This window comes from Gossypium hirsutum, chromosome A10 (assembly GCF_007990345.1).
Source record: "Gossypium hirsutum isolate 1008001.06 chromosome A10, Gossypium_hirsutum_v2.1, whole genome shotgun sequence".
NCBI classification, from domain to species: Eukaryota; Viridiplantae; Streptophyta; class Magnoliopsida; order Malvales; family Malvaceae; genus Gossypium; species Gossypium hirsutum.
In genome coordinates this window covers 104,421,146-104,437,432 of record NC_053433.1, presented here as the reverse complement: position 1 = coordinate 104,437,432, position 16,287 = coordinate 104,421,146, and the positions used below count along the sequence as shown (strand labels likewise).

The following is a 16,287-nucleotide window of genomic DNA, read 5'->3' as shown; positions in this document are numbered from 1 at the left end:
GTTCCCACGGCAGTGTCGCACGACCGTGTCTAGCTTTTTTCGCTTCTCCCACGCCCATGGACATTTGATAGGTTCGACCACGGGTGTTTGACATGGGCGTGTCGCACGCCCATGCTGTTTTAACAGGTTCGACCATGGTTCCTCCACACGGACGTGTCGCACGCCCGTGTTGTTTTGGCAGGCTCAACCACGGCCATGTCGCACAGCCGTGGCATTTTATTATCACCTGTGTTGGGGAAAACCTTTGCCTTGTTTTCACACGGCCTTAAGCACGCCCGTGTGATTGGTTGTCTTTGAGGAAACACCTGTATTCAAGATTTCTATTAGTATGTTAGGAGTTAAATATCAAAATTTAAAGAAATTAATAATGTTAGTGCTCGAGTTGCCTCCCGAGAAACGCTTATTTATAGTCTAAACTCGACTTACCTCTTCGTTGAATGATCATGGTGGTTCGAGGAGTTCATACTCCTCAATCCTGCTGTCAATCTTAAAATAAGGTTTTAAACGAGTGTTGTTTACCTTAAAAGTGCCGAACTTAGGATGACTTACCTCCACTGTACCGAATGGAAAAATACTAAGTACTATAAGAGGGATTTCCTTATTTGGTGTAGTAGTGACAATGTGAGGATCAACGACATCTAGTAAGACTGTATCACCGACCTTAAGTTGATTAAGAGAGGTATCGGGCTTGTTTTTGCATAATTTCGGTTTATTATGTGTTCTCGGTTTGTGTTCTCGCCATTCGTCTAGCTCCTCTATCCGTAGTCTTTGTTCTTCATGGATGTCTTTGTTCTCTTCATGATAGTAGCACACTGTCTTTGTTGTCTTGGTTCGAGAAGGTTCCTGCAAGGACGATTGAATATTAGTTTTATCATCAATAGGTTTTATAGCATTATCCTAAGTCTTAGAGGTTTTGACTAAATCGCGTGCTTGGAGTGTTACTGCGTCGTCACCTGCACAAAGCGTTAGCTCCCTTGTGCCTACATTAATAATGGTTCTGGCAGTTGCTAAGAAGGGTCATCCTAAAATTAAAGATACTTCGTTATCCTCATCTATGTCTAAGACGACAAAGTCTACTGGGTAAATAAATTTATCAATTTTAACGAGAACGTCTTCAATAATACCCTTAGGAAATCTAACTGTTTTGTCAGCCAATTGTATGCTCATCCTAGTCTGTTTTGTCAGCCAATTATACTTGCCCCTAGATCAGCTAAAGCATTATTTACAGATAAACTACCAATAAAGCAAGGAATTGTAAAACTCCCTGGATCTTTCAATTTGTTAGGTAGCCCATCCTTTAGAATAGCTGAGCAGACTGCATTGAGCTCCACATGCGATGTAGCGTCAAATTTCCTTTTTTTGCTCAGAAGTTCCCTTAAGAATTTTGCTTAGTTGGGCATCTACGAAAGAACTTTAATAAAGGGTAAGTTAATATGTAATTTCTTTAAGAGTTTGATAAACTTACTGAATTGTTCTTCTGTTCTATCTTTCGTCATCGCTTTAGGATATGGCACGCGAGGTTCATGATTCATACTTACCTGTTTTGGATCATCATTGTTTACCTCTTCTCGACCATTGTTCATCGCGTTGTCTTGCTGTAATTCTGGCTCAGGTGCAACGGATCCTTCCTTATTTTGAGTGCTCATTGCATTGAGGTGTTCCCTCAGATTAGGTTCAGTATTATTTGGTAGGCTACCTTGTGGTCGTTCGGAGATTAATTTGGACAGCTATCCTATCTGAGTTTCGAGTCCTTGGATCAATGCTTGCTATTTCTTAAGTGCTGCCTCAGTATTTTGGAAATGGGTTTCTGACACCGAGATGAATTTAGAGAACATCTCTTCAAGGTTTGGTTTTTTCTCTTGCTGATAAGGTGGCTATTGAAAACCCTGAGGATTTTGTGGCTTTTAATTCCCTTGACCACCCTAGGAGAAATTGGGGTGGTTCCTCCAACCTGCATTATAAGTATTACTGTATGGGTTATTTTGAGATCTAAAGTTATTGTTACCCATATAGTTGACTTGTTCCTCTTCGGTTGTGGGATTAAAGGATTGGTATTCTATATGCACACCTCCTCCGCTTGAGTCACACCTCATTACTGGATGTACCTGCGTAGAACCAAGAAAACTATCAATCTTTTTATTGAGAAGTTCTACCTGATTTGACAGTATAGTAACTGAGTCGAAGTTATAAACGCCGGCTGTTTTCGTTGGCTTTGTCCTCATAACTTGCCACTGATAGTTATTCAGTGACATCTCCTCTATAAATTCATAGGCATCTTCTGGTGTTTTATTGTTGATGTTCCGTCAGTAGCTGCGTCAATCATTTGTCTTGTCGAGGGATTCATACCATTGTAGAACGTTTGAACTTGCAGCCAAAGCGGTAACCCGTGGTGAGGGCACCTTCTCAGTAAGTCTTTGTATCTCTCTCATGCATCGTAAAGTGTTTCTAAATCCAACTGCACAAAAGAAGAGATATCATTATGCAATTTAGCCGTTTTAGGCGGCGAAAAATATTTTAGTAAAAAATTCTTGGTCATTTGTTCCCAAGTAGTGATAGACCCTCGTGGTAACGAGTTCAACCACTATTTAGCTTTGTTTCTCAGTGAAAAGGGAAATAACCGAAGACGAATGGCATCATCAGAAATGCCATTGATTTTGAATGTATCACAAAATTCCAGGAAATTTGCTAAGTGAGTGTTGGGATCTTCATCCTGCAAGCCATCAAACCGAACAAACTGTTGTATCATTTGAATAGTGTTAGGTTTTAGTTTGAAATTATTCGTAGCAATAGCAGGTCTAACTATACTAGATTTAGTTCCTGTTAAAGAGGGTTTAGCATAGTCATAAATAGTACGTGGAGCAGGATTTTGATTAGCTACAATTGCAGGAGGCAGCTGATTGTCTTGGTTTTCAGCCATCTCCTCGGTTGGGGGTTGAGTTTCGTCTTCTTGCTCGTTCTCCGTGTATCGTAAGCCATGCCTTATCTCTCTTTGATTTCTGCGAACTGTGCGGTCAATTTCTTTATCAAAAAGTAATGGTCTTAACAGGTTTCTTCTAGTCATAAACTATAAAAAAACCTGCCAAGAGAAAGAATAAGTAAATTAATAAATAAGAAAAGAAAATAAAATTGTAAGAAAAATAAATGGCTAAAGTAATAAAAATTTAGTGTTCCTAATATTTCAGTTCCCCGGCAACAGTGCCAAAAACTTGATCGCAGTGATTCGTAACAAGTAATAAATATTTATAATGAAGATCAAACTTAGACTAACTATTATCACGACGAAAAGGCAAGCGCACCTATCGAACAATAGTATAGTAATGGCAAGACCGGGATATCGTACCCAAGGGAACCAAAAGTACTAGTAATAACTATTTTTTTATTATCTAACCTAAGAATAAAAGGGGTTTGTTTTAATTAACTAATTATTTAAACTAAGAACGCACAGAGAAAAGAATTGGGGAATTGCTTTTGGGAAAATCGATTGACTTGAGACAATACCTAAGAAAAATCCACCTAGACTTGTTATTCTGGCTCCGAATCGGACGATATATTCATTCAACTTCTTCCATAGAGATCCCTAAGTTATGTTATTATCCCTATTCAAGACTAATAACGTCTAATCCCTAGATTGAATAACTGAGAATTTTCTCTAATTAACACTCTAGGGTTTCATTAACTCGATCTATGGCTCCCCTTATTAGGTTTCACCCTAATCCGGGAAAATCTTGTCACCTTATTTCTAGGCGCGCAATCAACTCCGGTTAATTATGGCAAATGTACTGAATAAGAGCGTGTCTTGAATTAATATCCTGGGATATCAAAACAAGAATTAAGAACACATAATTAAGAACAAGTTAAATATTTATCATACGATTCAGAAAATAATAACAAGATTCATCTTAGGTTTCATTTCCCTTAGATATTTAGGGGATTTAGTTCATAACTAAATAAGAAAACATCTCAGAAGAATAAAGAATACAAAACATAAAGAAAACCCAAAACTTCTGAAGGGAAATTGAGGAGAGATCTTCAGTCTTAATGATGAATTCGGCTTCTAAGATGGATCAATCGGCTTCCTTAGGGTAATTCCTTACCCCTCTTCTCCGTCTCCCCTTTTCTCTTCCTCTAGTGCGTATTTATAGGCTTTGGAATGCCTAAAAACCCTCAAATTTGGCCTTTTTCGAATTGGACTCAACTTGGGCTCTGTAGGGACACGCCTGTGTTCGATTACTTCAGGCCGTGTTCGAGCCTGCCAAATTGACACGGCCGTGTGGTCTGCCCGTGTGAGGAGGTCCAGGACGTGTTGATTTTGTACTTTGGCCCATTTTCTCCGTTTTTGGCCCGTTTCTCGTTCCTTTCGCTCTCCTATGCTCTCCTAAGTATTAAATATGAAATTAAAGCATTAGGAGCATCGAATTCACTAATTCTGATGAGAAATCATCCATAAAATGCATTAAACATGGGGTAAAAATATGTATAATTTACGGTTTATCAGTCTCGATAATAAGGACATCTCCGTTGATCAAATGACAATGGTAAGTGAAAATTTTAAATTATCAATACCATTCGATATTTTTTTAATTTATGCAAATTTAATTAAATTTGCAATACAATTTGACATTTTATTTATTTATGCAATTATAATTACAATTTCAATACTGCTTGATTTTTTTTTCATTTATGATGTTTGCATTAATTAAATAATGCAATTTTAATTAAGCTTTATTTTATAAATTTTTATAATAGTCTGTAGATCAGGTGTTGCAATGCTACATCCGTAATATGTTTGGTCCTCCATCGCCGTTGATCAAGAATTACTTACGGGAAGCAAGAATTTGGCATATGGCCACGATAAGCCAGAGGTACAAGTTGGACTTGAAACTAATCAGTGCATTGATAGAGAGATGGAGACCCGAGACGCACACTTTTCATCTTCCATGCGGAGATTGTACTATCACTCTGGAAGACGTGTATTTGCTATTGGGATTACCGGTGGATGAGTACGTAGTCACCGGGTCTGCATCATCTACTTATTGGGGAGCCGTATGCTACGAGCTTTTGGGTGTTATATCAGATAATATTAACGGAGGTCGGATCAAGATGGGATGGTTACGAGACATATTTCCAGAGCCACATAATGATTTGAATGAACTCAAAAGAATACGATATGCTCAGGCATACATTCTTGAGATGATTGGAGGTTATCTGATGTTGTCACGAAACCTCGTACATCTGAGATGGCTGCTGAAACTCGTAGATTTTAGAGTAGCCGATGAATTGAATTGGGGGTCTGCCATGTTGGCAACATTGTACAAGGAAATGTGCGCCGCGACGCGACCGAACAAAGCCAAAATAGGAGGTTGCCTATCACTACTACAATAATGAGCACGGTTTTGCTTTCCATTTTTACGTTCTTGAGTGAACCACTCATATACATTTCCACTCATAACGAGGTAAATTTTATATTAGATTTTGCAATTATTACTTATATTTAGAATATAATTGTATGCTAAAAATTTGTTTAATTAGGTGGAACCATTCGACGAGTTATGTCGGAATACCTACCTCTCTCAAAGATATATGGCTTCTATTAGACCAACAATTGGAAGTAGAAGTAAGTATGAAATAAAATATATATACATAATAAAATAGTCGTTTCATATTTAGTATTTAGTATTTAGTATTGTGTATTGTGTATATAAGTAATACTTTTATTATGTTCATATTCATATATTTTCAATATACACCATACGAGGATCCGGCAATTCGAGCAGTAATTCTGGATGAATTCCTTCAAAATCCAAATGTTTGGCATGTGAAGGTTCCATTGGTGAACTATACTACCACGGAGATGCACCAGTCAGATAGAGTATTGCGGCAATTTAGATTTCGACAATCGATTTCCGTGGCACCCGAGGTGTTTGATAATGAGCACAAAGTCGACTTACAATAACTGCAAACGGATTGGCCGAGATTCTGGTCACACTATATCAAAATATGGGAAAATCGGTATGATTATATACTCGGGAACCAGTCATCGTTCTAGAGTTAGCGTGCGTATTGGAATACATACCATGGTTTAGGATTCATGGAAAACCGATTTATTGTCGGAAGAGAAGAGGTGACGATAAATTCGTGCCCAAAGGGAATGACGGGGCCCCTTTAAATCCAAGAAGAAGGGACAATGACGCAAGCCCATCAACAACACCCACACAATCACCAGGCTCAACAGTTCAACCGACGACACCCATATCACAGCCTTTTCAGATTATGCCAAGTACGTATCCTAGCCCTTATATGTATCTTAACCCTTATATGTTTCCTTTTCCTAGTCCTAAAACAGGTTGGAATCCATGGTCCGATTCATCTCCGTTCTTGATTAATCTGAGTCAACCTTTGATCTATAGGCCGCCGTCGCATGAGGGATCTCACAAGGCGCCATCGAGAAGCTCTTCTTTCTACCAATCCCCATCACCTTGTGGGATTCAAACACCTCCGTCATGGGTGATGCAAACACCGCCGTAGTCATTATTCAATCAAGGTGGGTCACCTTCCCAACACCCACAACCAGATCCCCTGTTGGAAGAACCATAACCCCCACCGGAAGCTGATCGAAAGAGGAATCTAGTACAGACCCATCGACGACCCTTATGTGGCACTGATTCCGACTGCCACGGACATTGATTTTTTTAAATATATTTGTACAAACTTTTTTATATAGTTTCATTTAATAAAAATAAAATTTTTTTTGAATAATACAATTGTAATACAACATAGTTTCATTTAATAAAATATAAATAATACAACATAGTTTTTTACGACAACTATCAACTATTTCGATTTGGACATGATCTACTTGTATGGCCTGGGTTCCTACACCATCCGCACAACTCCTGATGATTGGTTGTTTGTTGAATATCCATATTGGTACGTATTCTAGTTGAGCAAGGTTGACCCTTTGGTTTGCGACGCAATTCTCTATCTGGTAACAGCTTAAACAGAGCAAGCAATACAGGCGGCCACTTACGTTCATCTGGGACAGGTGGGAATACGTGTCTTTAGACGTTGTACATGGTTTCTAGTTTGTACACTACATCGACGTAGCTCATGGGATCTAGACGGAGATTCTGACAAGCTGCAATTACATGAGTGCATGGATAACGTAGTGCGTCAAACCTCTCACAGTTGCAAGTCTTATTTCTCAAGTGTACACGATATTGCCCGCCAATAATACCTTCGTGCGGCTTGTCAAACTCCGTCACACGAAACCATAGGTTGTCTCAATCGTGACAGACTGTGTGCGTAGTGCTCGCCCGCGCCTTCGCCTTGTTAATTTCTTACAATACCTTTGCACACCATACACTGCCTCCTTGCATTTGGCCTTTATAACTCACTGCTCGCTTCGAAAATAGTGCCGCTAAATGAAAATATATCTCTCAAACAACCGACACTAAAGTTCTAGGATCGGACTTCACCGTTGGTAGTATTAAGTTAGCTAACATATCTAAATTCATCTGGGGATAATCTTTCGAAACACCTATCAACGAAGTACGTTAAAAAATGCAACAGTACGTAATAACAGTACTATTAAAAAACTCTAAACAGTTAGTGATACTGTACCGGAAACATATGAATATGGACCTTTGTACTTTTTTTATCTCCCACAAGCCTATCTTTTTCCTCAACGAGGCCATGATTTTCCTTGAACATGTACCGTCTTGCACTGCACACTTGGCCTCAAACTTATTGGATTTGGATTTAACCATGTTGTAGTTAACCCCGTTCATGATGCTAAGTTGTTTAATGCACCAAGAAAACTATCTTTATTGGAAAACTCCTTACCAACTTCCAATTCACCTAAATCCAATGAGGAACTTGTACGGTCACGCCGTCTGTATGGTAGATTTGGAAACTCTAACGCATCATCTTGAGATAGATCGACATTATGCATGTGCGCTGGAGGCGAGTACGCCCTGAATCGTGGCTCTTCTTCATCATCATCTGAACCTCCTTCAACATCTTCAGGTATGGTTGGAACAGGCTCTGGTTCAGAAAATAATACAACTTCTGCACTATCGGGGCCGGCCTCTCGAGGTGGATCTGCATTGGACTTATTATCTGACCCATCATCATGTGCAACGTAGAAGGTCCCTTCGCCGGTGGACGTCGTAGGGAGTACATCATCCCTCCTTATGGACGTTTCACAATGTCTCCAATTAGATATGGATTGCCAACCACTAGAAGTTGATGTCATTCCTCAGTACGTATTTCCAGAATCAAACATCGACCCACTGAGCTGCATGTCCCATCCACTAACAGAGTGTCGTGCAGGGGTTGGCTATTCCATACTGCTACAAAAAACGGGCACTTTCATGTTTTGCCACCCATTAACGGAGTGTCAGGTAGAGGTCGTGTATTCCTCTCGACCAACAGTAAATGTTGAAGCTGTAAATGCATCATTTGGCGATGAAAATTTTACATATAACTCAAGATAGGGTGGTCCACTAGCGAGATGAGTCTACGCTATTGCCTCCAAGCTACAAGCGCCTTTGATGTCAAGTGAGTCATATGTCACAAGATCAACTGAAGCACAAAATCGATACTTAATAGACAAAACTTTCATTGGCATCATTCCGAAGATTTTACGCCTAATTCTTTTATGAAGTCCTATCAAATCTATGTTCTGGTTAAAAATCAATCTCGTTGTGTTCTCTGATAAAAAACAACACCATTCTCGATGTTACAGACCTCACTATTATAGTAAACAACAGCACTAATACGTTCACTCGTCTTCAATTTCTTTTCTTCTTAGCCTTTCTAATTTTTTTTTGTAAGTTATGCAATCTGAGAATAAAATTTGGCTAATTTATAGCCTCATTTTTTTACGAACTACTGTAGCAAAAGAACGTCCACGTGGGAGCTTTTTTTTGAAATTTTCCTGACAGTGCATCCTACTTGAAGCGTTTCGACACTATTTGTTCAGAAACGTCTACTCAGAATTGTTTTTTTACGAATTGCTGTAGCAAAAGAGAGTCCACGTGGGAGTTTTTTTTTGAAATTTTGCTGACAGTGCATCCTGCTTGAAGCATTTTCGACACTATTTGTTCAAAAACGTCTACTCAAAATTATTTTTCTACGAACTACCGTAGCAAAAGAGCGTCCACGTGGGAGCTTTTTTTCAAAAATTTGCTGACAGTGGATCTGCTTGAAGCGTTTTCGACATTATTTGTTTAGAAATGTCTACTCAGAATTATTTTTCTACGAACTACTGTAGCAAAAGAGCGTTCATGTGGGAGCTTTTTCTAGAAATTTTGCTGACAGTGCATTCTACTTGAAGCTTTTTTCGGCACTATTTGTTCAGAAATGTCTACTCAGAATTATTCTTGCAGAAACCCTAAACCCTAAACCCTAAGACAAAAAAAATTATATTGCTGATATGTTTTTCTAATACCCTAAACACAAATTTATTTAAAAAAACAAAATCCTAATTTAATGAAATAACCCTAATACCCTAAACTCTAATTTAGTATTTAGTATTTAAAATTAATAGTTAATTTAATTGATTAACCCTAAAACCCTAAATCCTAATTCAATTATTTTTTTCTCGAAACCCTAAACTTAGCATAGCGCCAGTATGTATATATGTTGCAATCATGTTATCTTTGAGAATTTTTTTTGTGTATGTATATTGGAAATTAATAATTAAAAAAAATAAAAAATGAGCTTGTTACAAAGTAAAAGAAACTTAGCCAGTGGATCAAAAATAAAATGATCTAAGCCATTATAAGGGGAAAAAACCTAACCGCTGAAGTAATGGAATTACCAAGTTGTTGTTTACACGTTAAGAGTTATTTAAGGGTTTTTTACTAAAATATTATAAGAAATAAAATATTAAAATAGTATGTTTAAACCATTATGTATCAATTAACCCTAAATTTAATCAATCAACCCTAAACCCTAAATTAATCCCTAATTTAATCGATTAACCCTAATACCCTAAACTCTAATTTAATATTTAGTATTTAAAATTAATACTTAATTTATACCCCAATTCTATTAAATTTTTCCTAAAACCCCTAAATCTTAAAACCCTAAAAAACCTTAACTTAAAAAACCCTAACCTTAAATCCTAAAAAATCCTAATCCTAAATCAATTAAATAATAAAAAACCTTAACCCTAAAAAAAGAGGAAAACGCTTCTCTGGGGGAGCGTTTTGCTGACACGTACTCTGAAAACGCGCTTATGTGGACGCGTTTTCGTGAAAAACGGCCTAATCCGGTAAATAACCTAATAAACGACCCATTTCCATAATTAAATTTTTTAAAGGGGAAAAGGCCTTTCATTTAACAAGTAATAGGTTACTTTCTAGCTTTCACAAAACCTATTGTTGTAGAGAAAATTAATTTCATTTTAAGTTTTCATACATTCAAGAGAATCATTTTCACTAAAAATTATGATGGAATTGAGTTGCCATTTTTTCAGCCACTGCTCATAATAAATTTACAAAATGGAATATATTAAATTGATTTAAAAATAATAAGTTTTATATTTTTTTGACCATCGGATAAAAATAAATATGAGGTTGAGATTAAACTAAGACTTCCACTTTTTCATATTAACACCTTCCCTTTTCTATCCCATATTTCAGGAAAACACTAACTTTTCCTTTCATCGTCTCAGTTTCTTGTCCAGGCTAAAATAATCGTAGCTTATGAGTCATAAAAAAGCAACAATTATGTCCTTTCAAGGCAAAAGAATGAAGAATCTTCAATCAGCGTGACCAAACCTGGCACGAGATGCTCAAGAGGGTGACTGATATGGTTTTTTCAGTCATTTGGACAAGTAGCTTGCCTGTGACTGGATTAGTTTGAATCGAGACTCTTGTTTTGATAGTTTAGTTGATTGGCAGATACAGACAGTCATTAAAACTTTAGTTTTTAATTGTTCAGCATAATCGTTACACTATGTTTGGAAAGATAAATTTGAGAAATGGAGTGTTAACTCAAATTTAAAGTTGGTGTTAAAATCTAAAATACATGAATTTTTAGAAACAAATAATGACGATTTGTTATTTAAAATATATGTTTATAGCTTGTATCAAGTGACCTAAAAGGTTTAACAAACTCATCAAAATGATAAATTTTCTTTTTACAGTGTGCAAAACATTTCAGTCCAATAATATCCACTTGGATTTAATAATTATAGACACATCTTTGGAATCAAACTCCATTCATATATAGGGGGCTTACACTACATGCATTTGCTAACTCTAAATGATGGCATAACATAAAAAGATACAAATATGTAATCAAATACCTTAGATATATAGGCACACACTTATCTAACTTTATTTCTGATGGACTGAATATAGATATTATATTGCTTTAATTATATAGTAGCCAACATGCCATCAACCGTCTCTTGCACCACTTTCCAAGCCTTGATAACATGTTTATCCTCCGTCAGAGTGGCACCAACAGCAAACCGTATCACATAAATACCCTCAACTATAGTGTGAGTCATAAAAACTTTTCCTGACGCATTCACCGTCTCTAACAAATTCCGGTTGAAGTCATTTGCATATTCCTGGTCGATAAGTTTTGCTTCAATATTTCCACTTTCAATGTTGTACCCATTCGGCTCCTTTTTAAGTGTTGTTCGCAAAACCCTGAAACATACCATTGCAAAGTTCCTTGGCACCACCACTTCAAACCTATTGTCACTTTCGACCAGTTGTTGGAAACGTTTTGCCATTTTTACATGGCTCCTTAGGAAGTTCCTAAGATTCTCCACACCATAGCTTCTCAAAACAAGCCATAACTTCATGGAGCGAAACCTTCTGCTAAGGGTTATTTGCCAGTCTTTGTAATCCACAACTTGTTTGGAATCACTTGCATTATTTTTGAGGTACTCAGCACTTGAAGAGAGTGACTTTGTTAGTGAACCAGGATCTTTAACCCAAAGACAACAACAATCCAAAGTAGTGAAGAACCATTTATGGGCATTGAAACTAAATGAGTTTACATTCTCTACCCCATCAATGAAATGACGATACTCAGGGCATATATAGGCACTTCCTGCATAAGCTGCATCAACGTGGATCCACATTCCATACTCTTTGGTTACTTCACTTAACGACCGTATTGAATCAACGGCAGTCGTTGATGTTGTCCCGATGGTGGCACAAAGAAAAGCTGGGATAAGTCCAGCTTCAACGTCCAATCTTATTGTTGTTCTCAATGATTCTGCGGATAGTTGAAATGCTGTGGATCTCATTGTCTTAATCGCCCTAAAGTTCTTACACTTTAAACCAGCGACTTTAGCTGCCTTTAAAAGTGCACAGTGGGTTTGGTCTGACCCATAAAAAACTAACTTCCCTATGTTCTCTCTCCCCACTTTGGCTAACATTTGATCTCTGGCAGCTACTAGTGTGCATAAAATGGCCTCACATATAGTCCCTGGTATAACACCACCGCCAGTTCCAGAGAAAAGGAAACTTTGAGGAAGCCCAAGCATCTGGCCAAGCCAATCCATGGTTACGAATTCAAGCTCAGTCACGGCTGGTGATGATATCCAATTAAACTCCACCACATTGAAGCCGGTGCTAAGCACCTCTCCAAGAAAGCCAGCAATGCTGCCACTTGAAGGGAAGTAGGCAAAGTTGTTGAAGCTGATCTCCATGCAGTTGGTATGAAGCAAGTGCAGCTGGAAGCTGGCCATACAAGGTTGTGACAAGCATGCAGCAACCTTGGTTTTGTGTTGCTGTTAGATTTGAACTAATATTTTGTTCATTTTGAAGTCTGGTTTGCTATAAGCTTTTTGATTGATGTAATTTGATGTTGATGGAGCTGTTAACCAGCTTTGTGTTAATGTACAAGTTAAGTTTTTGTTATTTGGAAAGCTTAGTGGAAGTAAGTATATGTTTAGGTAGAAATTTGACTTGTAAGTTTTTTTTTGATATATGTAATGGCAGCAGGCCAATAGTTATGAAAAAAATACACTTCATTTTTCATCAATACTCTCAACTGATTCCATTACTTCTTCTTCTGTCTTCTTTTCTTTTGCTCGATTCTCTCTTGTTTGTTTAGCAAGCATCGTGACTTGCTGCTCAAGTCAAGCTCGACTGGCTGCTCCCTTGCTCGTTAACACCAACAGTTGGTATCTAGAGCTCTTGTCTTTGAGGACCTGTTCTGCTTGATTCAAAAACTTGAATGGCTTCTGCTAGCTTCTCTCCAGCAGCACCACCAGTCTTCACTGGTGAAGGTTTTCATATCTGGGTGGTCAAGATGAAGACATACCTTCAAGCATTTGACTTGTGGGAAGTTGTTAACACAGACATCGAGCCAGCTCCACTGAGGGCCAACCCCACTGTGGCTCAGATTCGTCATCATGCAGATGAGAGGACTAAGAGGCACAAGGCTATGTCCTGTATTCAAAATTGTGTTTTTGATGTGATCTTTACTAGGATTATGACTTGTGACACCCCAAAACAGGCTTGGGACAAGCTTAAGGAGGAGTTCCAAGGCACTGAGAGAACAAGGCAGCAGCAGCTTCTCAACTTGAGAAGGGATTTCGAGAATCTGAAAATGAAAGAGGAGGAAACTGTCAAGCAATATTCTGACAGGATAATGGCTGTTGTAAACAGCATAAGGCTCCTTGGTGAGCAATTTGATGAAGTAAGGATTGTTGAGAAGGTTCTCTCTACCCTACTAGAGAGATATGAAGCAAAGATATCCTCCTTAGAGGACTCGAGAGACTTGACAAGGATCTCCCTGACTGAGCTTATCAATGCTCTTTATGCTCAGGAGCAAAGAAGAGCCAGTAGGATCGAGGAGCACCAGGAGGGTGCATTTCAGGCCAAAGTCAAGCCTAGTTCAAGTAATGCTGCCTACAAAGGCAAGAAAAATTGGAGGGATAAATCCAAAACTGATGCCTCGAAAAAGTGGGATAAACCTTGCAGGTACTGCAAAAGGCCCGGTCACCTAGAGGCCAGATGCTGGTTCAGACCAGATGCTACATGTCAAAATTGCAAGAAGAAAGGCCATGTTGAGAAGGTCTGCAAAGAGAAAGGGAAACCTGGTCAAAATCAACCACAACTCAAGAGTGAAGAGGCTAGAGTAGCTGAACAAGGCAATGACAGTGAAGAACATGTCTTTGTAGTTTCATGCTTAGCTACAAAAAACAAGGTCACCAAAGGTTGGCTTCTTGACAGTGGCTGCACTAACCATATGTCACCATATGCAACTATTTTTAGAACCCTGGACAGAAACTGCAAAACCAAAGTGAAAATAGGCAATGGTCAGTTCATCAAGGCTGAAGGAAAGGGAGATGTCCACATATGTACCTCCACTGGAGACAAAGTCATCACAAATGTGCTTCTGGTACCTGAGATTGATAGAAACTTACTCAGCATTGCTCAGCTACTGGATAAGGGTTATTTTGTTGAGTTCAAGGGCCAGGAGTGCAAAATCTCAGATCCAAATGGAATAAGCCTCATGACAGTCACTATAAGTGACAAATGTTTTGAAGTCAACTGGTCAGGTGACTCAGCCCATGTTGCTTCAACAGAAAACACCAAGCTTTGGCATCAAAGACTTGGTCATGCCAATTTTAGATCGTTGGCTCAAATGGCTAGCAAGGAACTGGTTGAAAACTTCACCAAGTCAGTACAAGGTGAAGATGTCTGTGAGGTTTGTCAAATTAGAAAGCAAGCCAGGCTTCCATTCCCTACAAAAACATCCTGGAGAGCTTCAGCTAAGCTGGAATTGGTGCATTCAGATGTCTGTGGCCCTATGAGGAAAGGGGCCATGTGGGCCCAATGGGCCTACGGGACCAATTGGATAAGTTGTTTGATTGTGTAGTAAATATTGGACTAGGCTAGGTGAATCTTATATCTGTAGCTAGATTTGGGCTAAAAGGGCCACACGAGCGTGTGGGCCCATTTGGGCCAAGAATGGGCTTTAGGCCCATTCGTATTATTATCCCTGTTTATAATACTTTAGCTTACCAAATTACTAAAATAGCCTCGATTAGTAAAATTACCAAAATACCCTCGATTAGCAAAATTACCAAAGTAACCTCGATTAGCAAAATTACCAAAATACCCCTGGTTTGTAAAATTATCAAAATACCCCTAATTTGTAAAATTACTGAAATACCCCTGTAAGGTAGAATTACCGAAATACCCCTGTAGGGTGGAATTACTGAAATACTCCTATAAGATAAAATTACCGAAATACCCTTGTAGCGTAGAATTACTTAAATACTCCCATAAGGTAGAATTTCCGAAATACCCCTGTAAGGTAGAATAACTGCAATACCCCTATAAGGTAGAATTACCGAAATACCCCTGTAGGGTAAAATTACTGAAATACCCCTATAAGGTAGAATTATCGAAATACCCCTATAGGGTAGAATTATTGAAATACCCCTGTAGGGTAGAATTATCGAAATACCCTTGTAGGGTAGAAATACTAAAATACCCCTATAGGGTAAAATTACCGAGATACCCTGTTGGGGTAAAATTACCGTTTTACCCTTAGGGTGTTAAATGACTATTTTGCCCTTGTGGGCAAGTGACTCACTTGGATTGTATGGTTGACAGATTTGATTGTGAATATATGTTGGTGATATGAATGACTTGACTGTGATTGTATGATTCAAATATGGGCATGACATTCTGCATACATGACATGTTGTATGGGTTGGGATTTCGTACGGAGGAAGATCTGATCTGTTAAGGTCACATGGGTCGCCCGAGACGACTGTGGACCGATCGATGGCTGAGTGTCGGTCATGTTACCGAAGGCTGTGTGCCGTTATTGTGGGCTTTGTATCGTTATTCTGGGCTTCATGCCAATTATAGACCCGTTATCGATGGCTCTGTGCCAACCTAAATATGGCTTTGTGCCATCACGACTATGGCTTCGTGCCAAACGGATTTACCTGTGGCTATGTGCCTAACATATTTGTTGACGACTCAATGTCGATCATATTTACCGAAGGCTGTGTGCCAGTTATATTACCGTCACTGATGGCTATGTGCTGAATTTAATGCAGTTATCGATGGCTTTGTGCCACGTATTCTGTTAAGTGGCTTTGCCATATTATCTGTTTCTGGTGGGTCTGTCACAATATTCTGTTTCTGGTGGCTATGCCACAAATATCTGTTTTGGTGGCTCTGCCACAATATCTGTATCTGGTGACTCTGTTACAATATTTGTTCTGGTACCATGCTGCAAATTTTGTGGTGTGTAGTGGATGGGTGGGTCGAGTTGTCTCTCCAC

The 16,287-nt window shown here is 38.6% G+C and overlaps 1 protein-coding gene and 1 non-coding gene across 2 annotated transcripts; one reads left to right on the top strand and one right to left on the bottom strand.

Moving 5' to 3' along the window:
• The first annotated feature begins 2,381 nt into the window (after positions 1-2,381).
• On the top strand, positions 2,382-2,487 carry LOC121208760 (small nucleolar RNA R71). The gene has a single exon (XR_005903885.1). It is a non-coding gene; the product is annotated as a small nucleolar RNA R71 (small nucleolar RNA).
• Positions 2,488-11,389: 8,902 nt separating this feature from the next.
• Positions 11,390-12,721, bottom strand: LOC107895446 (tyrosine/DOPA decarboxylase 2). Its single transcript, XM_016820724.2, has one exon. It carries the CDS (start codon positions 12,719-12,721, stop codon positions 11,390-11,392), a length of 1,332 nt encoding a protein of 443 aa, XP_016676213.2.
• Between the last annotated feature and the right edge of the window lie 3,566 nt (positions 12,722-16,287).